This window comes from Camarhynchus parvulus, chromosome 2 (assembly GCF_901933205.1).
Source record: "Camarhynchus parvulus chromosome 2, STF_HiC, whole genome shotgun sequence".
NCBI lineage: Eukaryota > Metazoa > Chordata > Aves > Passeriformes > Thraupidae > Camarhynchus > Camarhynchus parvulus.
The window spans coordinates 144009080-144036320 of record NC_044572.1 but is presented as its reverse complement, the minus strand read 5'-3'; the positions used below and the strand labels follow the sequence as shown (position 1 = coordinate 144036320).

General features: G+C 43.6%; 1 protein-coding gene across 1 annotated transcript in view; it reads left to right on the top strand.

Annotated features, from left to right (window-relative positions):
* Positions 1-18094, top strand: part of ST3GAL1 (ST3 beta-galactoside alpha-2,3-sialyltransferase 1) — a 78054-nt gene extending 59960 nt beyond the window's left edge. Inside the window, exons 3-7 of the mRNA XM_030965770.1 lie at positions 2851-3047; positions 6753-6932; positions 11663-11708; positions 13901-14020; positions 15428-18094. Coding sequence (XP_030821630.1) covers positions 2851-3047; positions 6753-6932; positions 11663-11708; positions 13901-14020; positions 15428-15601 — 717 coding nt within the window. The 3' untranslated portion in view covers positions 15602-18094. The remainder of the gene's footprint in view (positions 1-2850; positions 3048-6752; positions 6933-11662; positions 11709-13900; positions 14021-15427) is intronic.
* Positions 18095-27241: the final 9147 nt, after the last annotated feature.

Genomic DNA, 27241 nt, shown 5'->3' with positions numbered 1-27241 from the left:
ATCTTATGGAGGGAAGCTGGACTGTGGAGTGATATTTTATATGGGACACAAGATGGGTTAAAGATGCTTTGTGATCTTGGACAAAAAGTCGAACTGCTTCTTTAGACACACATATTACTTGCACAGACTTCTGAGAAAAGCAGCCACTTCACTCAGGACACAGGGGTCAAGTATTTCAGTGTAGTTAAGGCTACCTGTAGCAGCTATAACCATACACATATCCCTGTCACACATCTACAGCACCTGAAGGGAGAATGCTGTCCTAGCAAAGCCACATGGCACTGCTGTGGCTCTGCTTTGCATGACATGGACAGACTTTCACTCTGTGCTTTTGTTGATTTCCTTTTGGGAAAGGCCAAACTGGTGGGAGCTTGATAAGGAAGAGAAAAAAGGAAAAAAAAAGAAAAGACAACAATACTTAAAAAAAAAGAACAAAAATTGGGTGGGGAAAAATAAACTATAATCAGCTTGTAATTGTAATGCTATTAGTGTGGTCTTCTTTCAATAAGCCAAGCAAACATTGTGCAATAAGGAACTGGCTGCATGTACATTTATAAGCTGAATATGCCTTGGAGTTAATTAGCTTTTTTGCTTCCTCTTCTCTGTTCTGCTGAAATGTCAAAGAGTAACCAGTGTTGATAGAAGATTAGGCCTGAAACGTGTATTTCAAACAGATAATCATTGGGAAATAAAACAGAGCACTTGAAATGAGGTAAGGACAGATGTCTCATTGTATGGATGCTCAGCACACACTGCAATAAGGTCATCACTGTATTTGAGGTCACTGAGAGAATTTCTAGCATTAGTAATGGTCTTTCCCATCGAAGTTGTGTACAACAGAGGGATTGTAAGACAATGGTGTCCTGCTTTCAGGTGTTGGTTCCCATGTTTCAGCTTGGGGTGCAGTAGCATTAATCTGGACAGAAGCATAAAAGAATGGTGGATGCCTGAGCTGTGTAAATGGAGGTGCCTATCCAGGATGTTTCTTACTATCTTAATGTAGCAAAAATGCATCGCTACTCCAGGTCTTTCCTTTTTCTGATGCTGCCAGTCTGGACAAAAGAAAATGTAACTTAAAAAGGGCACTCAGGTACTTGGAATTTTCTGAAAATTGCCTTCCTGTTATTGAATTTTCTCAGGCTAAATCAGTTCAAGAATAAGGTTTTGGTGGGTTTCCCTTTCGTTTCTTAAAGACATTTAAGAGTCAGCTCATCTTTACAGAGAAAGAGAGTATAGATGCTATATGCGAATGTGTTCAAATTACTCAAAATAAGTTCCTTTTTCAAAAAAGATTGTATTTTACTACATTATACACCTGTACTAGACTCTGTGACGTCTATGAAGTCTCAAATTATTTTGAGGACTACAAATTTTCTATCATTGTTTTTCTCATTCAAAGTAAGATGAGGTTAGATTCTATTCATAAAGAACACACAGGAGTTTAGATATGTGGCCATATGTTTGTTGGATCACACACAAATTTAGAACATGACCTTTTTTATTTATATAATTGAGCCTTGCACTGAGTAGTGACATACACAGTCATAATTACAGTGCTTGTCTGGTCATCCTAATTACTTTGCATCCTAATCACCTTGTGCAGTCCACATACAAGTATATAGATTAGGAAGGATTAGTGGGAAGGTTAAGTCTGTGTATTTCTTTGTCTTCTTTCTTTCAAGTTCTCAATGTCATCTTCCTGCTCTGGGCTCTGGAGACCTGTTGTTTGTTTCAGTGCAAATAAGGTCCTGCAAAAAACACAGAATTTAAACAAAAATTACAGTGCTGCACCTGTTTGTATCTGTGTGAGAGAGGGAGAGAGCAGGACAAATTAACTGTTCCTGGTGCAGTCAAGGGAAACAGATTGGAAACTAAAGCCAGGTTAGCCCAGGCTGTTCCTGAAGTCGTGGGAAAAGGTGCTTCTCTCCCTCCCTGTCTTTCCATGCCCTGGGCTGGCAGAGCAAGACAGAGCCTTTTTGGCTTTGTGCTGGAGCTGTTCTCCTTTTGTGAGCTTGGAAGCATGTGGCACCACAAGGGTGAGCAATGCTGTGTGTGAACATGCCAGCACTGCCAACCTCTTCAGTAAATCTCAGAGAGCTGAGCCCCAGAAGGGGAATGTCTGACCATCACCTGCCCTGCACCTTGCCTGTGCTTTCCTAATCCAGCCATTGTTTCCACCATGCACCACAGAGCTGCTACAGAACAGTTCCCCTCCATGGCAACAGACACAATGACCAAATCCGGGTGGTTTTCTTCATCCTGGAGGTTTTTTTAGATGATTATACATCTCCAGCCCTCAGGGCTAGCTCTAGTAGAGTTTCTTATTTGCATGAGCAGCTGGTTCCTCCACAGTTCACTTCCCATCTCCCTCTCCCACTTCTGGCATATGCCAAAATTTGTGGCAGGGATATCGGCCACTTCTGTCTTCCATCAGCTCCCCTGAGGCTTTTCTGTCATTTATAGGAGAGTTAAAAGAAATCTTACACATATCTTAACAGAAAATACCTGACCCAGAGTGGGTTTAGGCTTACAGAACACCAGAGGAACATTTATTCTGCCAAGGCCAGCCCCAGGGAAAATACTTGATCTGTTCTGTCATGGCTAGATAGAGGAAGTGTGGGAATCTGATGAGGAGGAGGAGGAGAAAAAGGAAGCCAAGTTTGAAAAGTTAAGGAGTTTTTCACTTGATTTTTCTCACACTTTGGCTCCCAACACGAAGCCTTGTACTGCAGAAGGCAGTATCTGTGGGTAGCTGCAGGATTGCTCTTTGAGGAGACGTTTCAAAGCCATCCCTAGCTCACGGAAAAGCTGCCTGTGTTGGTAACCTGGAGTGCTTTTTCTCCCTAACAGAAGCTGCAGGGAGAGAAAGCTCCAAAGAGCTTGAATGACACTCTGGCAGAGCTGTTTGGGGTGATCCCTGGGGACGGGGACCCTCTGCAGGAGCATGGCTCTGACTCCTGCCGGCGCTGCGCCGTCGTGGGCAACTCGGGCAACCTGCGGCAGTCCCAGTACGGCCACGACATCGACTCCCACGACTTCGTGCTCAGGTGAGAGGAAACACTCAGCCACAGCTGCCTTTGCTGGCTAAAATTCACTAGTAATAGGGGGAACAAGTGAGTAAACAAGGTTTCAGGGTCTGTCTAGTGAAACCTAGTACTTAAGTCTAAGTTTCAGGGGCATCAACTATGTATGTTGGAGATACCACCTCGTGTTTTAGCTTGGATGAAAAAACATTAATAGATATTGATGGTGTAGCTTGTTCTGCACAGTCCATAATTGCCTGTGTTAAAAAATATAGGAGACAAAAAGATTTGCACTTATGAGTAAGAGTTCAAGTATTTCTGCAGCCAGTGCTCACAAGTAAGTGATCTTTTAGACATTTAGCTGACTGTATTAGATTTGACTTTCTTGCACTAGTTCATTCTTAAGCAGTGGTAGGATGGGGAAGCCAAAGACACTTTTCAGTGGACAGGAGTCACCTATTTGGCTGCAGGTAATTCATAAAGGCTGGCATTTTTTCTCCCTTTTGAGGCAGCAAGTTTGGCTATTTTGTTCCACTGAAAGGCAAGCAGGAGCTAGGTAAGCAGAGCTTATCAGCCTGAGGGCAGCCAAAATACCTGGACTAAGTTCATCTCTAACGTGTCATCTGCAATTGGGATATACTCCAATTACAAGGCCAGCTCATGTGATGGTGTTCACAGGGGTTCTTAGATGAGGGAAGAGACGAGAATGTTGACTCTATGTTTCAGAAGGCTTGATTTATTATTTTATGACATACATTGCATTAAAACTATACTAAAAGAATAGAAGAAAAAGTTTCATCAGAAGGCTAGCTAAGAATAGAAAAGAATGAATAACAAAGGTTTGTGGCTCAGACAGAGAGCTGAGCTAGCTGGGCTGCGATTGGCCATTAATTACAAACATCTAACATGAGCCAATCACAGATCCACCTGTTGCATTCCACAGCAGCGGATAACCATTGTTTACATTTTGTTCTTGAAGCCTTTCAGCTTCTCAAGAAGAAAAAATCCTAAAAGAAGGATTTTTTATAAAAGTTGTCTGCGACAAGCTCACCCAAATTTTTTCACTTGAAACAAACTCAGGATGATTTTTTTCTTTCGCACCACAGCTGCCAGCACAGTACAATTTGGAGAGCAGTAAAGGGCAGGAAGGGAGGGATTGCTCTTGAAATGACACATGTGGGATTATTCTCTCAAAGCAACAAGAGCCTTAGTAGGAAGCTGTGCCCTGAAGTCAAGAACAAATCAACAAAAGGTCAACACTGTTTGAACTCTTAAGCCACCTTGGCTTCTGATGTGGCTTGAGCATGGCGGAGTCTTCAGATGACACCTACATCTTCACAAATCATATCAGGAGTTGCTTCCTTCAGTTGCATGTCTTGCTCCCTGCCAAAAGTACCTCCCCAAAGGCAGAGGCACCAGCCTGGTCTTCAGATCCATGAAGGGAAAGGGAGAGCCCTCTACATTATTCCTACAGGTTGTAAATGTGGGACAGCTGCAAATATGGGAAGCTATGGTGCTTAACTCTGTGTCCTTCCATATGGAGACAGCCCCATTCCTGTGTGGACTTTCTTATATTGCCTGTCTTACATTTCCAGACCCCGGCAGAAAAGACCTTGCTGGACACAAAAGCTGGTAGTGATAACTAAACAGTAACACACCCAGGTGCATGTTTCTGCTCCAAGGCCTTGCTCATCCCATAGCCAGCCATCCCTGGCAAGGGCAAAACTCTGGGTGACTTAGTGAACCTTGCAGTCTCAGATTTATATATCAGCAATCTTAAGCCAGATCTGAAAGGACTACACAAGGTTTTAGGATTCGCTGAGGGAATTTGTGCAGAGAAGGTGATCCCTCTATGCATCAAACACAAAATCTCTGACCTGAAGTTCACTTCCACATACTTTGGCAATACAGCCAAGTGCAGGAGAGAGCCAAGAAGTCTAAGGGGGCACCTTTCCTTCCAAATAGCCCACTTTTATTTGTATAACTATCTGCTTTCCAACAGAAGGAATTTCCAACAGAAGGTATTTCCTTCCAACAGAAGGACCTGCTTGGTCCTTCCTGCTGAGCCTGGTGTGAGCTCTGCCTTTTGCTGTATGGCACTGACAGCCCCACCATGGTGGCAGGAAAGGTGCATGGACCCAAGGGCAGGCTGTAAGATAACCAACATGTCACCCTTGCTTTTGTCTTGATGGAAAGAAGGAAAGATCCATATTTGATACCTTTGACTGACTAATCTCAAGGCAAAACACAGAAAGTCCTGTGCTTTTCCAGTGTTCTTACACAGTATGGTGTGGGTCTCTGGCAGGGAAGGCAGTAGAAGGGAGCTCAGTAACAAATCCACGAGCTGGCAGGATATTCTAACTACACTAATAACTCCCTTGAAGGGAGTTAGAAGAAACTTAAGTAATTCACCTGGGGGAGAGCTGCAATAACACAGCCTGGCATAGACTTGATAAACAGATTTTGCCTCTCCTGTTATCATTAACCAGGGCAGCATGTTGTCTGGCAATGTATGATGCTCCTCATTACCTCGTCAGCTACATCCTTCCTTGTCCTCCCTGTGCTTCTGCCAGGAGCTGAGATAATGTTTTTGCAGGAAAAAAAAAGACAAAACATTTTGCTCAGAGACAACTGAGGGGTTTCTCCATGGTTGTGCACAGCACTATGAATTCATGCAAGTTGCTTCAGGGATCTCTAATGTGCACTGTGCTGCACCACAGAAATATGCAAATCTCTGCCACTGAGGAGCTGAAGCATCAGGGAGAGAATTGCTGATGTGTTCCCAGATTGACTTTCAGAAGTGAACACAGGCATAGAGGCATTTCTGCAGTCCTGAGTTCAGAAATCCCCTCTCTGTTCCCTGTATGGGCCACTCATTTAAGAGTTGGACTCAATGATCCTTGTGGATCCCTTCCAACTCAGAAAATCCCTTGATTCTGGGAATCTGTGATACATCCAGCATAAGGTAGGGTAGCCCTGTTTGGCCAACACATCTTAACTGAGCCCTGGAGGCTCTGGGCAGATTTCCATGCACTGACCCCAGGGTTACCTAAAGCACCCCATGTGTGTGCAGAGTGACCCTGAGTATCTGTTGGATTTGGAGTACATACTGCGAAGTAAAAGTAAGGTTTGAGTAAATGAAGGGTCAGCAGCAGGTCCTGTATCTGTCACTGTCTCTATGTCTATTTGGCACTGACTTTTGTGCCTTTTTTTGGGAGAACCATAATGAGTATTTGCTGCTTCTCATCACACATAGCATAGTCTATTACCTTTACCCTAGACATACAAATACACCTGGATGAATAAGGGGGAAATGGAACTGCAAGAAGTCAAGCTGATCTACTTCAGGGCAGTGTTTTTCTCACCAGCTAGAGGATGCAGCTTTAGGATGAAGTGAGATGTGTCCTCATGGACTCACCACTCTTTTGATGACTGTAAAGGGAACATAGGGATGTGCTCAGAGATACACTTGGTACACTCCTGTTCAGTCCAAGGAATTCCACACTAAAGCTGAGCTTTCATTTACTGTTCAGTCACATGGGTTATGATCATTCCAGCTTGCCTGAGGACCCCTGCACCTCTCAGGGCTGTCTGAAGACCCTGCATATAGCACTCCTTTTAGCCATGGGAGCATATTTCTGACCTCAAACAAATGACTTGGTGAAAACTCACATATACTTGTGCTTACCTAACTCCTCTTCTGTCTCAATTGTTATTTTTGGGCTGCAGAATGAACCGTGCCCCCACTGCTGGCTATGAATCAGATGTTGGGAGCAAGACCACTCACCACTTTGTTTATCCTGAGAGCTACAGAGAGCTGGCAGCAAATGTGAGCATGATCCTGATCCCGTTCAAAACCCTGGATCTGCGCTGGGTGGTCACTGCTCTCACCACAGGCACCATCAACTTGTGAGTAAGGGCAGGCGCAAGGGGTGGGAGCTCCGTATTTCGTGTTGCTGTAGGAGATTGTAGCCTATGTGGGGCAAATCCCTGCTTCTGGTAAGGCCTAGGGGTGCTTTACAGACCCTCACAATTCAGAGTTCAGCCCTAAACACTTGGTTTCTAGGAAAAGCTTAATGTTATGGTGCAATTGTTGGGGCAAGGATTGAGATCCAGTCCTTTACGTCCCCAGTGGTCTCAGAGAAATGAAAAGGGGAGTTTTTGCTGGTGGAGGTGACCAGTTTGGTGAGAAGGCTTGTGAGCTTTGGTGTTCAGTGCCTCATTTTGGGCTTTTCTGCTTATCCTTCCTCCTCTCTGGTTCCTTGGAGTCAGTTCACTTGCAGAAGAGGATGAGGAGGCAGAGAGGGCTGTACAGGCTGCTCACCTGAGGCAGGGAGCAGATGCAGACTGCAGTACTTGGTGCCCCATCAGAGGATGAGCTCCCCTGGACAGGCTGGTCAGGAATTTGGTCTGTCTTTCCTGGTGGAATGTGACTGTGAACTGTGCAGAGGAAACAATGTTTTATGTGTCACCTGCATGTCTTAGCCTTAAATTCAGGAGTTCTACTTGGCCATAATGTGGCACTCTGGAATTTATTCTCCAGTTCTTTCCTGAGTGCTGTCAGAAGTAAAGGTTGTCTCCTGCTAGATTTATGGCAGCACCAGAATTAGAAATGTGATCAAAATGCATGTTTCTTCTGGAAGCCTGCTAGCAGATTCTTTTCCTCCCTCTAAGCTGGCTTTTCCTAATCCAGAGAATGAAATACGTGACATTTGTGCTGTGTGTGAGGTTATCTGCTGGATGTGAAACCACAGCCCTGCAGGGGTTGCTTGGTGACACTCTGCTACACACAGGCAGCAAGAACAGATCAGATTGCTTTACTCCAGAGGGAAATAGTTCAAGACATTTAAACTTTTTTCCCAATTTCAAAGTCTCAGAATATTTAAACTTGGGAAAGTGTGTCTTGGGCTTGCTGACTGGGCATAAGACCCACTTCACAATTTTAAGACTCTTTGATGGAAAAACAAATGAAGATTTATTTCTTCTCTTCATTTCCTTTTCTCTCTTTGTAGATACATTTTAGATGGTGTGGGTCTCTGGCAGGGAAGGCAGTAAAAGGGAGCTCAGTAACAAATTTTCATTTATTATTAAGATTCCCTTAACTTGTAAAAAATCTGTGTTAGCTTCCTTTTACCTTTTTTATCACCAGCATTTAATACATACAATCATAAACTGGCTTGAAAAAAATCCACCTTCAAGACACACTCATAACTTGGAAAAATCAGTACACTTGGAAAAGTATACCCCTCACTACAAGTCACTGGGGTGCTGATGCCTGTCCAGAGAGGGGTCATGGAACTGGGGAAGGGTCTGCAGGACCCTTGATGAGGAGCAGCTGAGGGAGCTGGGGGTGCTCAGCTTGGACAAAAGGATGCTCAGGGGGGTCCTTACCATTCTCTACAGCTCCCTGACAGGAGCTGTAGCCAGGTGGGGGTCGGTCTCTTCTCTCAGGTAACAAGAGACAGGAAAAGAGAAAATGCCTCAAGTTTCACCAGAGGAGGTTTAGATTGAATATCAAAACCAATTTCTTCACCAGAAGAGTTGTCTAGCACTGGAGCATGGGAGTGGTGGTGTCACCATCCCTGAAAGGATTTAAAACACGTATAGGTGTGCCTCTTAGGGACATGGTTTAGTGATGACTTGGCACTGGTGGGTTAACTTCTGTACTCAATGATCTTAGAGGTCTTTCCAACCTAAATGATTCTATTGTTCTATAATTTACATGGGCATATGTTTTTCGGGCAGGTCCAGTGCCTGTCCCTGCCCCAGGAGAAAGCTCTTGGTGCTTCTGAGCTCTGAGCCCTGCACTGATTTCAAGTGAGCCCTTAGCCTGTTAGGGAGATATAACTGACCACAATGCAGTCACAGCACATGAAAGGGAAAACACCTTTGCTCAATAAATTACAGGATATATTATATATTTATAATTAGATTGTATACATGGGCTTGGTAAGCATCTGGTATAAATTAGTGTGCAATTATTTAACCACATGAAAGAAACACCACTATTTTAAGATGTTTGCCATAGTCAGAACAGAGAAATTGCATAATTAATAAGCTGGAATAATAAAAGCAGAAAATCATAAGCATACAAATCATAGCAATGTACATAGCATAATTTTAGCCTTGTAGCATTAACCTACGAGCCTGCATTAAACACACAGTGTCAGATAATGGGTATAAGGAAATTGTTGAGTGCACATTTTTAAAGGGGAGAAAGTATGAAATAAAAATAAAACACATTTGAAAGTCAGTATTTTAGAAAGGAGGAAGTACTTATCTCCTTACCCTGGTCTGCTTGGGCATTGTTCCACGTGCACAGCCTGCGCAGTGTCAGCTGGGTTTAGGCTAACAAGAACCCAAGTGTACTCATAGCTAAAAAAGATAAGCATCCTCTATTGGTTAGACTTTTACACAGTCTTTAATTTTTTGTATTTCAGCCAAATGAAAGAATTTCCTATAACTCAAAACCTGTGAGTTAAATATATTCTTCTCTTAGTATTACCATAATTCTTGCAATTTTTTATGATTCAAAACAAAAGCCAAACTTCAGAATGCCTTAATATTAACTTCAATTGACAGCTGAGTGATTCCCCAGACATTCTCAGTCCCATTTGACTGATGTATTTCCATCTAAAAACATCTCTCTAAGACTAAGCATTGTTCCAGAAAAGACTAAGAAATGCCTTTTCAGGGATGGGAAACTTTCAGGCTCTCAGGAACCATATATTTACCCTGGCTGCCTTCACTTGCAAGTCTTTTAGGAATCTGTGTGGTGAAAAAACTCCACTTTGCTTGCAAGAACAGTTACTGTATTCCTCAAAAGTTACTGTATTCCTCAAAATGTTACACATCTTGGGTCAAGGGTTCAGTAAATGTTTTCTACAATTAAATTAATGTTTTGTACAGGGTCAATGACAGATTCCACTGGAGCCCTGCAAGGTGGCTCATGGAAGATGTTTCCCAGGTGATGTTTCACTGCCTGCAGCCACCTTCATGGCAGGTGTCACTGTCCCACTCCTGTTGGTACCTCCTGGGTCACTCATTCCCTGGCTGCCCTGCAGCCCAGGGTTTACATGAGCATCAGAGCAGAGGTCTTAATCAGTGTGCCAATATTTTCTGTGTCATTTTATGAAATTCTGCAGTCACGTGACAGCAGGACTTGGGTATTCTGAAACAATGAAGTAGCCCTTGGTTAAAATGACTAATATGTCACCTGCAAGAGCTCCAGCAGTCTCCTGGTTAGATCAGAGATGTCCACAAGTACTGTCATGAACACTGCATACTCATCTCTTTGGTCTCCTACTGTGTCTATCCATGACATACAACCCTCTTGTTTCTTCCACATCATCTTTTTAGAAAAGTTTAACTGTTTATTTATATGATATTAAGGAGATTCTGCCAGCAAAGAAGCCATTTTTGTCTTCATGAGCAAGCACAAAAAGGGCATGGGATCACCAAGACTGTGTTTACTGGTTTGCTGATCAAGGCCAGGCATGGGCTGCAACTGCAAGGGAATATTTGCTGAGTCCAGACTGAGAAGTCTGCATGAGTGTCCCTTTCCCCACCAGCATCACCTCCTAAGAGCATTGGAACCACCCTCTCCTCTCTCACTGCCTCCAGCCCAGAGCACAGAAGAACATTGCCTGGTCATCGCTGGTTTGGGGAGATTAGACTAAGTTTTAAAAGTGGTGATGTTCCCTGGTTCAAAGACAATAAAACCTTGATGACAGGAACCTTGTCACCAAAAACCAAGTGAAAACATTGAGACTGAACTAATGGAAAGTGATTTGGTGATTTACCACAACCCATCTAACAAATGTGCAGGAGGATATGTTTTGGGATATACTGCAATTACAGGGCCAGCTCACCCGAATTTTTTCACTTGAAACAAACTCAGGATAGTTTTTTTCTTACAGCACTCGTGATGAGCTGTGCAATGCCAGCACACACTGTGCATGAGATATGGAGAATAAAAGTTTTTTTCATTTTCAAGATGTGACTCATGATTTCAACCCAGTCATAAGGTGAAACTTGGAAGTTTTATGCTGGAAACTGCAGGAACCCTTCAGCATGACCCTGGGGAGGAGGGAAAGAGCTCTCTGAGAGGGGCTGTGTACTGGGAATGCCCGAGTTCCATATAACCACAGAACTGGTGAGCTCTGCTGCCACCGGCTCTGAAAATCATGTGGTAGCTCCGAGTATTAGGAGAGGAAAAGTCTCCCCCTGGTGGGAGAAGGTTTTTCTGCCATGAAATTAAATGGAAAGTCTTTCCCATCATCAAAGAGCAAAGACTGCAACAATAATAATCCAAGAATTAGAAGTCTTGAGCTCCACATAGTATTGACTCTACAGTACAGTCTCAACTAACTCTTCTGTGTCCTATTGTCAATAATTAACTTGAATATTTAAGAATGGAATAGTTTCCTGTAAAATTGCTTCAGTGACAGCTCAGGTTTTTTCCTGCTGTGTTACTTAATTGCAGCTTCATTTTACAACAACTTCTTGAATTTACTGCTTTAGAATAATTTGAATTTTCACTGTACGTGAAGAATATTCTTTGTTTGGAATTACATGAAAATACTAATAAGTTGGGCTTTTGTTTATCATGGTGCTGTCTTTCTTTTTTTCTTTAACAGCACATATGTTCCAGTTCCAAGGAAAATCAAAGTCAAAAAAGAAAAGGTAAGCAGTGCTGGTTTGGGGATTTGTTCTGCTAATTTATTTGTAGGTCTTTTGTCTGTTTGGGAGACTGCAAGCAAGCCCTTGACATTCATAAAAAGTTGCAGCCAAAATACAGACACTTTAAAAGGCTCAGCTAAGCTAAAGATTTGGCTCCTGTGGGCCTTTTAGGCCATAGATCAACCACTAAATAACTGTGGTTGGAAAGAAATTGCTTTTGTGGCTATGCCATTGCATGAGCTCTGTTCTGAAGGCTGCATCACTTCCTCTGGTGCTGCTCAGGAACATTAAAAGTGCAGCATTGTCCTCCACAGTAACTGCTCTGTTCCTACCCATTGCAGCCATTTGTATGTAATGATACTGGTGAGAGACTTCAGAGGTTTTCTTGAATAGTTTTAATATTTGAACACCAAGGGTGTTCCTGCCTGCCAGGTCAGTTCCTTGTAATAAGGAGCTAAGTGAACTGAACAAATAAAGCTGTGTGTTTTCAGGTCAGTGGAGAATTCTGGTGGTAGGCCCTTAGCCCACAGCTGCAGTAATTACCTGTACCCAATTAAACAAGCTTGGAGGCTGAGCTCAGGCCAAGCCCAGCAAGGTTTTACTCCAGGTGTGTTACAGCTCTCACAGGCAATGCTCAAGCACAGTTGGTATGAGAGCACAGACAGGGACAGGCTGGAGGCAGGATTTGCCATGGGGCAGGATGTTAATTTCCATGGAGGAACTTCAGCCCCTGTGCAAAGACTTCTGTTGTTGTAGCTGCATGGTTTGAGGCTTTAACCCAGGCAGGCTCTTCCTATAACCAGGAAGAACCTCTGGCTTCCAGAGAAACAAAGGTCTCATTCTCTCAGCCTTTGGAGAGACTGATTTCCAAAGTGCAGCTGTCTAGTCCATCAAGGGCTGTTAAAGTGTGACATTAGTTCCAGAACATTAAAATTACAAATTAAGGCACACACCTTTCATTCAAGAAGCCAGGTTTTTCCAAGCCTTCAGGTGAGACCCTGAGCTAGTATCAGTTTATTTTCCTTTGCTTCAAACCATGGACCTCTAGGGTGCAATAAATAATCCCTTAGCTCATCCTGACCTGTTGTGAGGTACAGGATAACCTCTGCAAGACCCCTGTGAGAAGCAGCAGGGCAGGTTGTTAAACTCTCAGCACAGCTGAGTGGCAGCAGCCCAGGGTATGGTGATGTGCAGCAGCTTCCTGAGCATGAGAGGAGAAGCCTGTGTTTCTTCCCACACTGTGCAATGCAAAGCAGCCTGTGAGAAGAGATTACACACAGATGCAATATCAGCAATTAACCTCTGACTTTGTAAAAGGAAAAGCCTTGCAGCTAACCACATACCACTGAAATGCTGTCACTCTAATTACGAACACAGCGTGGAGGGAAAAGTCTCTGTTTGCCTCATTCAGGGGAGGGGTTCAAACCAAGGGCTCCTACCAGTCCTTGGATTTACTATACTCTCAGGTCTTATCTTAAGTGCTCGTCTCTGGGAGATGACCTTTGTGAGATAAGCAAATGCATTTTATGTCTTGTAAGAAAAAAAAAAAACATACAGCATAGAAAAATGGCGCGTTTGAAAAACAGGATAAAATAAGCATACATGACCTGATAGGCCTCCTGATAGTTGCATTTGGCCTGTGGTTTCCTTAAATCTATACCTGTAGAGATACCAAGAAATGGCTGGCACACTGTGCAGAAGAGGCAGTTGTTGTTATGTTCCCACTCAAACTGATGGGAGCTGATGGTCTTAGAGGTCTTTCCCAACCTGAATTAATCCATGGTTCTGTAAAACGTGTCATGGCATCTCATGTTTGCCTTGTTCAGGACTCCAACTCCCCAGAGCTCACCTGCAGGGTGCTGCAGGGAGAGTTGAATGGCCAATACCTAATTTCCATCTCACATGTGCCATTTCATTCCCATTGGTTTCAGTAGGAATCTCCAGGATTTACATTACTGTAAGCAGGAGGGATATCAAGACCAAGGAAGGGCTATTGATATGTAATTGCACATGGGAAATATTCCTGAATGCACTTAATATGGGACTTATTTTTGCCTTTTATTTGCCTTCAAGGAATTACTATTATTCCTTTCTTATCCAGTCCCCTACCCCAGTGTCCTTTAGGAATTATGTGCTACCTTTGTTTTTTCCCCAGGGTATTTTACTAATGAGTCTTTCTCTCCAATTTTGCCTAGATCCTGGTTTATAATCCAGCTTTTATGAAATACATCTATGAAAACTGGCTGGAGCATCATGGGAGATACCCCTCCACAGGCCTTCTGTCTTTGATGTTTGCTCTCCATGTATGTGATGAGGTAAAGTCTGTATGTGGATATATGGATAAAAATCAGGACATTTCACACTGAAGAGCCAGGAATAACCCCTGGCCACTCACTCAGCCTTTGTTTCCCCCTCTCCACCTTCTCTTCAGACATGTGCAGACTCCTCAGAAGCACGCAGACATGCTCCAGTGCCAGTGATGGGTTTTTTTAATGTCAGCAAATCGTGGGGTTTATTGATGTACTCCAGGAGAATATAATTAAACATAAACAGCGATTCCAGCTGGTATCAAAAGACATCTAAACGTGAATGGTATCTGTGCCCATCTTGCTAGTGAAAGTTTGAATTATGTTTTGTCACCTATTTTTAAATTCAGGCTTGTGGGTTTATACTGTAGGTTATAGTAAGTCCTTTGCTCCAGCAGTCACTTGGGGAAATTCCCTGCTTTGAGTGATGTGAGGTGCTCCAAGGTGACTGGAGACTCAGCTAGTTAGAGTAAGGCCAGGTCAGCTCTACAAAGTCCTGCAAGTATGGGCTTGTCAGAATGGGACATCAAAGTCACTTTGCTGGCAAAATTCCTGTTCTGGACACACATCTGCTGCTGACAGTTTTGCTTGGACAGGTGATGGAAATACTCCTAAAGATACTGGAAGAAATTCTATCATAGTCACAGCAGATTGGCTGGAGCCTGTTTTCTGGTAAGCAGGCAATGAACAGGGCTCTGACATTTCCAAAAACAACTTAGAAATAGCTCATATTTGAATGAACCTGGTTGTGGTTGATTTAGGGAGCTGGTTTGGGGCTATGACCTGTTCTAATCTAGTCAGACATACCACCACTCTCAGTTTAAATAAATCAGTGGTGATGTTTGGATGTTACCATCAGAGGAGACAGGCATAGCCATCAGCAAACAAGCCTCTGGGAGAGGAGAGGCTGTAGCTGGGTGCACAAGCAAAGAACATAAAATCCATCTTTCTCTGAAGTAACTGCAAATATCATATGGTCAAGTATATAAGTGTGGTCACCATGGGTCATTATTTGGAAGACCAGGACCAATCCAAATTTTTTTTCATTTTTTGTGGCTTAAATCAGCTGAAGAGGAGATTCCCATCCCAAGCCACAGATCTCCTGAGGTCAGTCATGCTTAAGGGATAGGAATGCATTTTCTTATTGATAAACAAGAATTAATGGATAGAAATCTCCTTTTCCCTCTGAGTTGAGGTCTGGTGGTGTCTCAGCATAGCTTAGGATGTCACATGCCCTGGGTAGGCCTTGGCCTGTTTCTCTGTGGTCCTGTCATGCAGCAGAAGATCTCGAGATGCCCCTGAACACCTCAGGTGCTGCTGCCTGTAAATACACTGAGAAGAAGGAGTTTCTTCAGCACTTCAGATGAAGAGCAATTGCTTTCTAGTCCATAACACTAGTTCTCCCTTCCCTCCTAGGTGAATGTGTATGGCTTTGGAGCAGACAGCAAAGGACACTGGCACCATTACTGGGAAAACAACACTTCAGGTGGGGCTTTCCGGAAGACCGGCGTCCACGATGGGGATTTTGAGTTCAATATAACTTTGACTCTTGCCTCCATTGAGAAAATAAAATTTTTCAAGGGCAGATGACCCTGGCCATGGGGACAAGTGGGGGCTGCAATTTCCAGCATGCAGCAGAACAAAACTCAGTGCAGATGATCTGGGCACCAGCCAGGTTTGAATGCGTGGATCTGCATTGGTGAGTTTGGAGCATCTCACGCCACAGGGACGAGGCCAAGGCTTCCAAGCTGCACATGATTTCCCATCCTGGGATGGCTGGGAGCTGCCAATCAGCTGGAATAAATTAATCTCTGCTTAGGCTCTATGGCTCAATTCTTGAATTACTGATGAAAGATCTGCCTGTTGCAATTAGAGGAAGCGTGAGCACAGGAACTGCTGTCTGTGTGTCTGTTCTCTCCTCGAGCAAGGCAGCAGATCCTTGAAGAAGAGTGAAAATGACTTCTGGGACTTGAAATCTGCCAAGGCAGCTGTGAACATCATAGTAAGGATTACCTCAAAGAAATGAATTCACTTCTGCTGTTGATCTTCTTTTTGAACCACCTCTTCTCTGTTCTCTTATTACTTCTGTTTTCATGCTGTATTAAGGAAAACCATGATGAAGTTGCCTGGAGGAGTAAATATTTCAGCCATTGCCTCATTTTGCATTGATAGTGTCTAGAAAATATGAATCAAATCATCTCATGTATTATTTAATATTGCTTCCTACACAGCCATAATGATGGAGAAAATAATACTGAAAGCTCCAGGAAAAAAATGGCCTTTTTAGCCACTTGTTTGTCTCATTTGGTTATATGTAATTTTTGGGGTTTTCGGGGTATTTTGGTGGAAAATACTCTGGACTGTTTTTTTTTTTTTATTATTATTTAATCAGTTTAAAATTGGAAAGTGGACTTTCTTCAAGTCATTTATATGTGCCTTTTATAATTGTGCAACAAATGTGATTTTTTTTTTAACATGACAAACCCTAAATTCAGAATTTTTATAAAAGGGGAAAAATTAACCAAAGTTTAGCTTCTGTCTGGTATGCTTTTGTAGTCAAAACCAATAATAACAACTCCTATATTGTATTTGAACAAACACAAACAAAACAATTTTTGAAGGTAGCTTTTACCTTTTTTTATGGGAAAATATTCAGAAGTCCCAAGGAAAAATTTCTTCTTAATTTTTTTACAAGTTTAAAAATGCAGTATCTCTTTACAAGGTCTCTATTCAAAATAGAAAAAAAAATCATGGTTTGGAATTTAACTCATTATACACTAAGAATCTTTTGCTCTGTAGCAGCACCTACAAAGACACCATCTGTCCAAGCTGATCTTAGAGCATGAGACAGATTTCAAAATCATGTACATCTCTGGAGAAATGAGTATATTGATGTCAGTACCCCCAGGCAGTGAGAGGAGGGGAGTTACAGTGGAGGTTTTATACTCACAGATTTTTGCTGGAATCAATGCATTAGAGCTTCAAGGACAGATAAAGCATAAATCCAAGTTCAGTCGGTGAAGAACAGAAAACTGTGGTCTTTTCTTCTCAATATGATGAAAACAGGACTCATGGATTATGGATCCACTTTCAGCCTTGGTGAAACCAGAGGAGTTCTTGCCACAGACTTCGAGGGATTTTGATCAGGCTTGGGGAAAATGGCATATTTAATTTTTAATGTATCACATTGGTTGGAGTTTCTGGCAAAAAAAATCATCATTTAAATGTCCTCCCTTCTGTGCACCAGTTGTCCAAGCAGAATGTCCAAGCAGATGAGTTTCTGAGCCAGTGAAAGCCCTTCAACAGTGATGAGCTTCATCCAAGATGTATCCCCTTGTCTTTCTGCACCAGCTGGTACCAGTGAGGTGCCCTCCAAGGCAGCAGCACATGGCACAGTGTCCTGGGCACAGTGTCCTGGGCACAGTGGCATGGGCACTGGAATTTTGGGCCACAGTACCCCTCACCAACATGAATTGCTTTACCCACGTGAGTATTACTGGACTTGTGGCTCATAAAGAGCCAAGAATGCCAAATGTCTGTGTGGGAATTGAGCTCCCTCAGCTCATGTGACCCTTCATTGCAGCAATATGGAAAGGGCAGGATTTTCAAATCCTCAGATCCTCGTGATGAGACCCGTTCACAATCCTCATGTCAAGAAGCCATTTCCCAGCATGAACTGACCTGGATGTCACAGGCACAGCAGATTTGATGGGCTCACTGTCTTCTACAAGTCCTTTGTGAGAGAAGGAAGCATTACTGCCTGAACCATGTTTGTTTGCTTTAAGGATTCCAGCTTGTTTAAATTGCTGTTAATCAATATGGCTCTTGTGAGATGCTGCAGTGATACAAACAAAGCAAGTTTAAGAGGTAAAAGACTACGTGTAAGATGCCAGTCAGAGCTTCACAGTGTGGCTGGATTTTGGAGCTTCAAGTACTTTTCTTTTTTTCCTCATGGACAAATATTAGTAATTCAGAAACATTGACTGCTCTTTCAGTCATTTTTAGAAAGACTTGGAAGAAAACTCATGGTGGTTAAATCCCCTTGATGTTTTGTTGGTTTTTGTCTGTTTTTTTTTTTTTTAATCACAGGGGTCAATTTGGAATCAAAAACAGTGGAAAAAGAAGCCAGCTATATTCTAGCCTGTGTCGTTTGAAAGTTTCCTTTTTCTCTTCTAATAAAATTTCCATTTCCCCCTGAACATTCTGCCTCTGACAGCACATATAAAACCTCATGGCTCATACATGCAGATAGATTTAGTGTCTTCATCATGGAACAAGCTGCAATTCCCATTTAATTTTGTTGCCAACAGCAAGCAGTAACTGTGTACCACTGATGTCCATTTTTCAGAATGTAGGGAGAGCAGAGAGTGGATCTCTCCAGGTGCAGGATGAGGAATAGTCTGTGCCATCACCTTTCCATTCCAGGGGAACTTTTTCCAGAGTCCTTTAGGCAGCTGACTGTTGTGTAGGATTCTTGTCTCAGTTTCTCCACAATTTTGCTGCTCTTTCAATTGCCTTCAGAATCAGGAGATACCAACAGATGATGCTGAGGGAAGAATTAATTCCTGCTGGCATTGTTGAAGACTGTTTTCCTGTTAGAAACTTCTTGGGTTTATTTAGTTTAAAAGAATCAAGGAAAACATTTAACAACATGTCAAGGCTTCAAACTCTTGGACTGTATTTGCCACCACTGCAAAATCTCTGAAGCACTCCTTGAGTGTGTGTTATGTTTTTTACCGAAGCCAAATCTCTTGAGCACTTTTTCCTCCCATGTCCAGGTTTTCTTTGTACTTTTCTCTGACTACACAATCAATTATGATTTTTTTTCTCTAATGGTGGGAGTTTCACACAATCATTTGTTGACATTTTATTTATTTAATTTTTCAGTATGATATGAATCCAAATAAATCTTTTTATTGTAATCAAATCAAAGTGTTTCTGTGCACACTTCTTTTTCCACAGTATTTCATTAACTCCTAGAACCTCCTCTGTCACATAACAGTGTAATGAAGCTTATTCCACTTCCTCACACCCATCTACTTGGACTCAGTGATCTTAGTGGTCTTTTCCAGCCTTTAGGAGTCTGTGATTCCTTGGGTGACATTGGCATGTTTCAGGCTGCTTGTGGTCATCACACTGCTCCCATGGCAGCTCCAGGCCTCTCTGGAGAAAAGAAATTGAACTTAATATGCATGTGGTCTCCTGATGGATCTATGTTCTATTTAAGGGATAAACAAGGGAATATAATGCAGACTCAGAAATCAGTGACTTGAGAAGAAATTCAATTTGTGTGACCTGGCTGAGATCTGAGGACCCACCCCAGGTCCCTGTTTTCAGGGTCACACAGGCACTGCAGTCGTGGCTGGCTGAGCTGTCCATTAGGAGAGCCCCTCCAGGAGATGGATCCCTGTGGCCAGGTGTCCCCTCAGCAGGTCACACCCACATCTGCATGACCATGGCATGTGGAAACACCACCTTGGCTGTTTCTCATGGACCTCGTCACCTGCTCACTCTCCTTATCTGTCCTTTCCTTTTCCTTGTTCAAGGGACTGAGTAGGGTAGATTGTCTGGCAGGGATGCAAGGTGCCCTTTGACATGGAGCCATCCTGGTGGAAGGAGCTCAGGGAGTCACCAGAGGTCAGCTCAGGGAGCTCCTGTTCAGACACAGACAGGGTGAGTTGGTCACTGTAGGAGCTGCTGTCTAGTGTGACCTTCAGAGGATCAGGTTCTCTTGACACTTTGCTTTTCAACCCAGGCTCTAGACATGCTGCATCACCAAGATATTAATGGATACAGCCCAGCCAGAATCACACTTGTTGAAAATAGGTGGGAAGTAGAGACACACAGGCCTGAGGAGCTATTCCATCACTTCAGGTGCAGGGGAGATGCAAAGCGTTTGCTCCTCTGTTATCGTCAGCAAAGCAAAATAACACCAAGGAACAGCTTTCCTAGAACTCATTTTGTATTTTGCTTCACGTCCACTCACAAGAGGTGCAATGCAATGCAGCTTCCAGATCTGAAATTATTTTGTCAGGAAAGTAATTTGCATAAAATTACAATCTGGAAACCACTTGAGACGAGTAAGACATGCGGCAAAAACAACAGCAGCATGCAGACAGATGGACCAGCCACAGGCCTTGGACAGAGGACTTTGCTTATACCATCAAATGAAGAACAAAAGGACCCACAGGGGATCTGTATGGCTTCAGTCCATGGCATGGGTTCCTTTGATGGCTCACAGTCAGAATAGCAATTAAACCCAACGAATGAAAAGGCAAAGGAGTCCCTTGCCACCCTTAAAAATCTGATTTCCCTTGTCTTTTCTATAGAATTTGAGGGAGTTGATCTCATTACATTTATTGTCTCCAGGCAATATGAAATAAAATAGGATTCACACTGTGAAAAGTTCTTCATGGTCAGGTACTTGTATGCAGAGGCAAATTTCTGTGTTTTCAGTTAAATTTTCTCCTGTAGGAAATTTACTGTGTTGGTCTACTCCTTAGTTTGTAGTTTCTAAGGTAACCTTTGGCTGGCAGAATGTAAATATATCCTTGTGGGAGTTTGTCTGTCCCCCTGACATTAACAGTGCTACTAAGACAGGACATTTTCCATAATAGTTTCCACATAATCAGAGACTCCAGAGTTACACAGCCACTGCCAGCTGGCCCCTCTGTCCACCCAGATCAGTGAGGAGAGCCTGCTAAGCTGTGCCACCAACACTGCATCCTGCAGCACCCCCAGGGATGCCCCAAATCAAGGAGCCCCTTCTGGCCTTTTGTCTGTGCATTTTTGGGTTCCTCTCCTTGCTGTACTGGGGCTGGCCCCAAAGAGCTGCCACCCCCCAGGGAAGCTGCACATTGCTCCCCCAGCCCCACCCCAACCCCACAGTCTGGGGCTGGGGTGTGAATGGACTGGCCATACTTGAGCTGTGCTTTGAAGTGGTTTTTTCAGTGGTTTTAGGGGTTTGCAGCCACATCCCATGGTCAGCCTGTGCAAAGACCAGAGTGGGTTTCACATGGTACAGAATAGCAGAGTGATTTCGTAGCATCAGTCACAGAACCAATCACAGAATCATTGGGTCCTGGGGTGGCTTTATGATGCTGAATTGTATCCCCATTCATCCCCAGAAATCAGTTTTGTGCCTTTAAAACTAGATCCAAGAGAGAAGTGGGGGATAAAGAAAAGTGATTTTTTTTTGCTGCTGCATTCAAAAACACAGAGATGGTTGGATAGAATGGTTGGCTTGGAAGGGACCTTCAAGATCATCCAGTTCCAGCCCTGCTGCCAGGGACACCTTCCACTAGACCAGGCTGCTCTGAGATCCATCCAGCCTGGCCTTGAACATATCCAGGGATGGGGCATCCACAGCTTCTTGGGGCAGCCTGTGCCAGTGCCTCACCACCCTCACTGTAAATAATTTCTTAATCTAAATCTCTGGTCTGTTAATTTAAAACTGTTCCCCCTTGTCCCAGCACCATTTCAGTTCCTCTTTCTCCTTTAAATGTGGAAGGATTCAGGTATCAGAGGGTGGGGAAGTGTGAGCAAGTTCCCCAAGATGCCGATGAGGCACAGAGCTCCTGCCTGCAGAGGTGGAGCCACAGGAAAAAGGTGTGGGAGAAACTGATAACTGATGCTTCTTCACTGGGGACACCAAAGAGTTGGCTGCAAGGAGAAATTCTGCAAGCTGGCAGGCCCTGTTATCTGAGGGTTTGATTTGAATAGGTAGGTAAGGAAATAGAAATAAACAGATTTAAAGGTGAAGACAGGGTACATAAAAATAGGACAAATGGATCTTTTGGAGAACCTTTTGAAGAAAAGTAGATAGTAAATAGTTTTACCCATTTGTTTGGTTCATCAATGTAGGTGGGCCAGGAGTGAATTAGGCTGGTGATGCTTTTGGGCACAAATGTGATTTGACCCTGGCCAGCAGCCAAGCACCCACACAGCCCCTCACTCACTCACTCACTCACTCACTCACTCACTCACTCACTCACTCACTCACTCACTCACTCACTCACTCACTCACTCACTCACTCACTCTCTCTCTCTCTCTCTCTCTCTCTCCTCTCTCACTCTCTCTCACTCTCACTCTCTCTCACTCTCTCACTCTCACTCACTCACTCCCCACAGCCACCAAACCAATGAACAGCACTCTATGGGTGTAGGAATAAAACTAACTCCATTCCAGGCAGATTAAAATAAAGTAGATATTGGAAGAATCTTGTGGATTCCAGGGGATCTCTGGAAGTCTGCAAACATGTATTGCCAACAACACCTGAAATAAATCTAGGTCAAATTTACACCTAACTACCTCAATTGCTGGATGCTTCTCATTACCCATCCATTCCAGAAATATCCCACTGGAATCAGGTGAGATTAATACTCACCACTAGCAGTAAAGACAGCAAACTAGCTGAAAAAACTACAAGCTGCTTCAGGAGGAATGCACCCGGGGCATTGGTGGCTCTTCACTTCTTGTTACTTGTCAGAGCTGGAGTAAAATTTTAGACCAAAAGCCAGGGGCAGTGAGAAATCTCTGTTATGTGGCTGTGGGAATGGTGTTTGCTTCCTTCCTTGAAGGTGGGTGCCATTCCACCTCTCTGTGGTGGTTTCCTGTGGGCCAAGGGAGTGTCACTGCTTGTCACCAGTTGCAAGTTTTGCAACGTGGCTTTACAGCTTAGCACAGAGATCCAGCAGATGCACACAAATGAAGCCAGAACACTGTTTTTTCTTTCCTATAATAAGCAAAGGAATGGGAAACATCAGCATGCACACAGATTAATGGGCCTTTGAGCAGTGAGATGTGATTAACTCATTTTAGTCAACACAGCACCTCATTAGCTCTTTCATTAATGGTTACAACTAATATCTGATTGGTGTCTGTTTTGCCAGTAATGAGTTCTCCATCCTAACAGAGTAGTTTGCCACCGTGTGACAGAAAGGAAGAGGGAAGGATCTTGCTAATCACCGTGCTGAGGGGGCACTTTGCCATCAGGGTCTGACCCAGCTGTCCTCCCACGCCCCCCTTACTGGCCCTGGCACCCTGGCACAGGCAAACGTGCCCTGTGCCAAGTGCACCCAGCCAGGCAAAGGGAGAAACCCCAATTCTGGCTCCCTAAATCAGCCCAAGCTGTGTCAGAAGTGGGACAGCCTTGGAGGGACTGTCCCCCTGCCCAGGCTAAGGGGTACCAGGGGCAGCCAGGGACAGGAGATGCACAGTGGTGGGAGAAGAAACACTGGACAGAGATAGAAGCAGCTGCTGCTCTCACAAGCAGTATTCAGTGCACCGATTTGTTTTCTAATAGATTTTTCTAAGAGACTTTAATTATTTCCCCACTAGAGCGTGCTCTTTTCCCGCTCCCATGAGTTATCCATGGCTTCTGGAGCACTCTCGGAGCAGTGTCACACCACAGGCTCAGAGCATGCTCCCTCCTGACACTGCTGTCTTCACAGCTGTAAGGTTTGGGATTTATTTGCTGAATCTATTTTGGCCTTTGGGTAATAACTAAATGCAAAAGCCCACAGGCCATGAGGGAGATCCCTAAGGGTTTCTATCAGTGCTGCTTTCTGTGCAGTTTTGCTTTCTGTTTGAAAGGGGACAGCACTCCCAGATATGTTGTGGATTTTTATTTTTACTGACCCTATAGAAGTGCTCATCACTGAAAAAAAAAAGAAATAAAAAAATTCTTCCCTTGTAACCTAATTTCCTGATAAGGAACACATATTTGGGAGTCCTGCCTATGTTGTAGTGGTACAAAACTTTTATTTGGGGATGTAAAAGGCTTTAGTTATAGCAGACAAAATGTCCTTTGTGGACCATAAAGGCAACTCAGTTATTTCTAGAAGGACTTTTATGTTATGCTACCAATACCATCAGCTTGTGTAGTTTTGGATTTATTTGTTCTCAGCTGTAGTACCAAATGTTAAATGAGGCACAGATATATTGTAAAAAACAATCAATGCTGCAAATTAATTATCTGGGTTCAATGAAAACAGAAGGTCGATCTGGCTGCTGGCTGCCAGCAGTGTGTGAGCTCTTTGCCCAGTGCTTTCTTCATGATAATGGAAAGCACAATAAGGCTCATCTACCAGCTCCAGACATCCTTCCAGGAACAGCCAACTATTCATTCCTGTGGCTACATCAACACTGCTGAGACTTAATTTTCAGGAGCTGGTCTCACCCACAGTGCTGAGGACGAGTTCTCTCCAGCTGACTGATTAGCACCTAACCCTGCATCTCCTGTAGCCCCAAGTACTGTCCCTGTTACCTAAAATAATGTTATTCCTAAAACTCACACATTTTAAGTAAAAGTATATGAGATAATGTAAGAGTACTGCAGCAGCACCATCAGGATGGGATTCCTGTGACATGAAGCTGAATGTTTTCACTGTGTCCCCAGAGGTGGCAGGAAGGGAATGCTGGACATTGCAAAGGGTGACCTGGCAGCTGGCACTTAGGACGTGTGTTCTGAGATGTGTTCATATATGTAGATATATAAGCATAAAAGTAGGATGCAATAAGATAGATCATATCCCATTCTTGTGACCAAGGGCATGGAGTATGACTGCACAGCTAAACCTCACTGTCTTAAAAATACTGGATGGCTTCATCTCTGCTGTGTTTGGGAACAGTTCTTGGCTGATGCTATGTCCCAGCCCAAGCCTGGACACAGTCTATGGGGGGATGAATAGCCATGAGCTAAAACAGTGCCAGGAAACACACTATGGACTAAATAGCATTGATGATATCAGGTCCTGGTTGGTCCCTCACCTGAATGTGTGCCCTGAGCCTTCTTTTCTACCATATGAGCAAACACTGTATAAAAAGGCCAAGAAATGCTGTCTGGCTTTGAGTTCTTTCCCTTCTGTAAAGGGGAGGTGAAGATGGCTGTGACACATTCATTTCTGTAGATCAAATGGAGCAGAAGCAACAATGGGCTCACATTGCAGCTTGGGAGGTTCAGGCTGGACATGAGGCAGGAGCTCCTTCTCACCAGGAGGGTGAGAAGGAAACAGGTCAGCCAGGACAAGAAATGGGACCTCTGTCCCTGGAGGACATCAGGGCATGGCTAGATGAAACCATGGCTGGTCTCATACAGAACTGTGGATTCCCTCTTGGGTCAGACACCTCCCAAGAGTCCTTTCAGCTGAGGTTTCTAGAAAGAAAAAACACTGATTGAAGAGTGTTTTTCTGTTGATGTGCAAGGCTGTGGTTTTGGGGTTATGGCGGTGGGCTACTCCAGGAGGGGAATGGCTCTGGTGAGCCAGCTGATGTTGCAGAGTTTGGAACAAAAGACAGAAAAATTCCTTTAAACTCATCAGGAAAGTGTCTCTGTCATCCAGATTATTTGGGGAGAGGCTCTATTTTACAGGAAGGATAGAGAGATTACTGTGCTTACAGCAACAAATGTTGGCCTCACAACTGGCACAGAACAACTTTAGTTCTTTGTGTTTCAAGTATTCACTTCCTTTGATAGCAGCGTCCTTCAGACCCCCCATTCCTGTGCAGTCCTGCAGCACAGCAATACTTGGCCATGTTCTCATGGATGTAGATCATCTCCTTCCAGAGGTCAAACCTGCATCAATTTACACCAGGCAGCATGATTTCCATTAGTCCCAGAAGAAATAAAAAATAATTAAAAATTCCAAATTTGTAATCACCTGTACCCTCTCCTTGAATTTAATTTCTGGATCTGGAGTTTTGGGAATGCCACATGGCATTTATAGATATGCCATACTTGGTATCCATTCCATTCAGGTCTTTCAGTTTGTCTTTTGTCAAACCTCTGCCTGGAGCTCAGCACAGGAAGATCTGGGCCTTGACCAGACAGTTTTGATCTGCTCAGCAGCCATGAAAAAGAAAGCCTGGCAAAACTTGTCTGTCAGTCAAATGTTTTCCTGTACCTCAACAGGTTCCTAAAAATCCTGTCACTTAATGGCATGCAGCAGGGCCACAGGTTGTCACCAAAGTGACGTGACATGGTGAGTCCTTGTTGCTGCAGCAAAAGTGTTTAGTGTCTTCATAATGGTGTCTTCCTCACTACCAGATGTACAAACACAGAAAAAAATTATTCCTATCCCCAAGATACACAGGCTATGTAAATATTTAATATAGCTACCATGCTACAAAGAATAATGAAGAAATGGAATTAATGACTGTATAATTTTCAAAATTATCTTAAACCTTATTTTTACAAAGTGGATTATATAGAAATATGCATATATTTACACAACAAAAATCTAGCTATCCTTGGAGCCTTTTAATTTTTTTAATGTATTGTCCAAATCTTTTTTTCCTGCCTCCAAATTTTTAGGAGTTGTGGAGTAAGCTTGAAAGCCAGAGAAAAGAGTAAAAAGCATCTGTATCTACAATGTAGCAATAGGTTCTGGAACAAAGTGAAAATTTTCCTTGGAAAAAATTAATAACTTTAAGTTATTATTTAATAAGTTATTAAATCCCATTCTGTTTTGAAAAAAATCTTCATCTGTTTTTGAAAAAACCCTCATCTCATGGCTGCTTTAAGCATGAGGTTAACAGATTTCATCTACAATAATTTATTCCATAGGTCAGTCATTAACCGTTATCCAGGCCACGACTCCAAAATTTACCCTGACTGGACTTGTCATGCTCACAGTTATAAACTGCTGGACCTGATGACCAACATCCATCCCTGAGGAAGTTCTCACCCCTCAGCACCAGCCCTGCTGCTGAGCATTGACACCAACCACTCCACTGACATCAGCCCAAAGCTGCTTGGGCACTGAAGTTGGTCTGATCCCATTGTGGCCTGAATCCAGTTTAGGACATGACACAGAGGCTGCAGGAGCCGCCAGGAGATCTTTCCATTGTTTTCAGTGGGTTTGGATGAGAACTGCAGGTGATGTCCATGTCCCAAACCTTTAGCACAGCTCACATCCACCCAGCTGGCTGCAATCAGATCCATGTTCCAGGCGCTGCCTCCTGGGAATGGCCCCCACACCAGGCCAGCAAGTGTGCAAACAACCAAGCAGAAAGGACAGCTGTGGGGCAGGGTTTTAGTCTGTGTTTTATGTATCACTGTGGACCCAGCCTGAGCCAGCTCAAAGCCAGATCTCACCAGAGCACTCTGCAGCAGAGGAAATGCCACCCTGCCAGGGGCAGGCGGAGCCATCCCCATTTTCTTTGCCATCTCCTCACTGTTCCTCCCCACTGCCAAGCAGGTGTTGGCCACCCACTGTTAGCTTTGACTC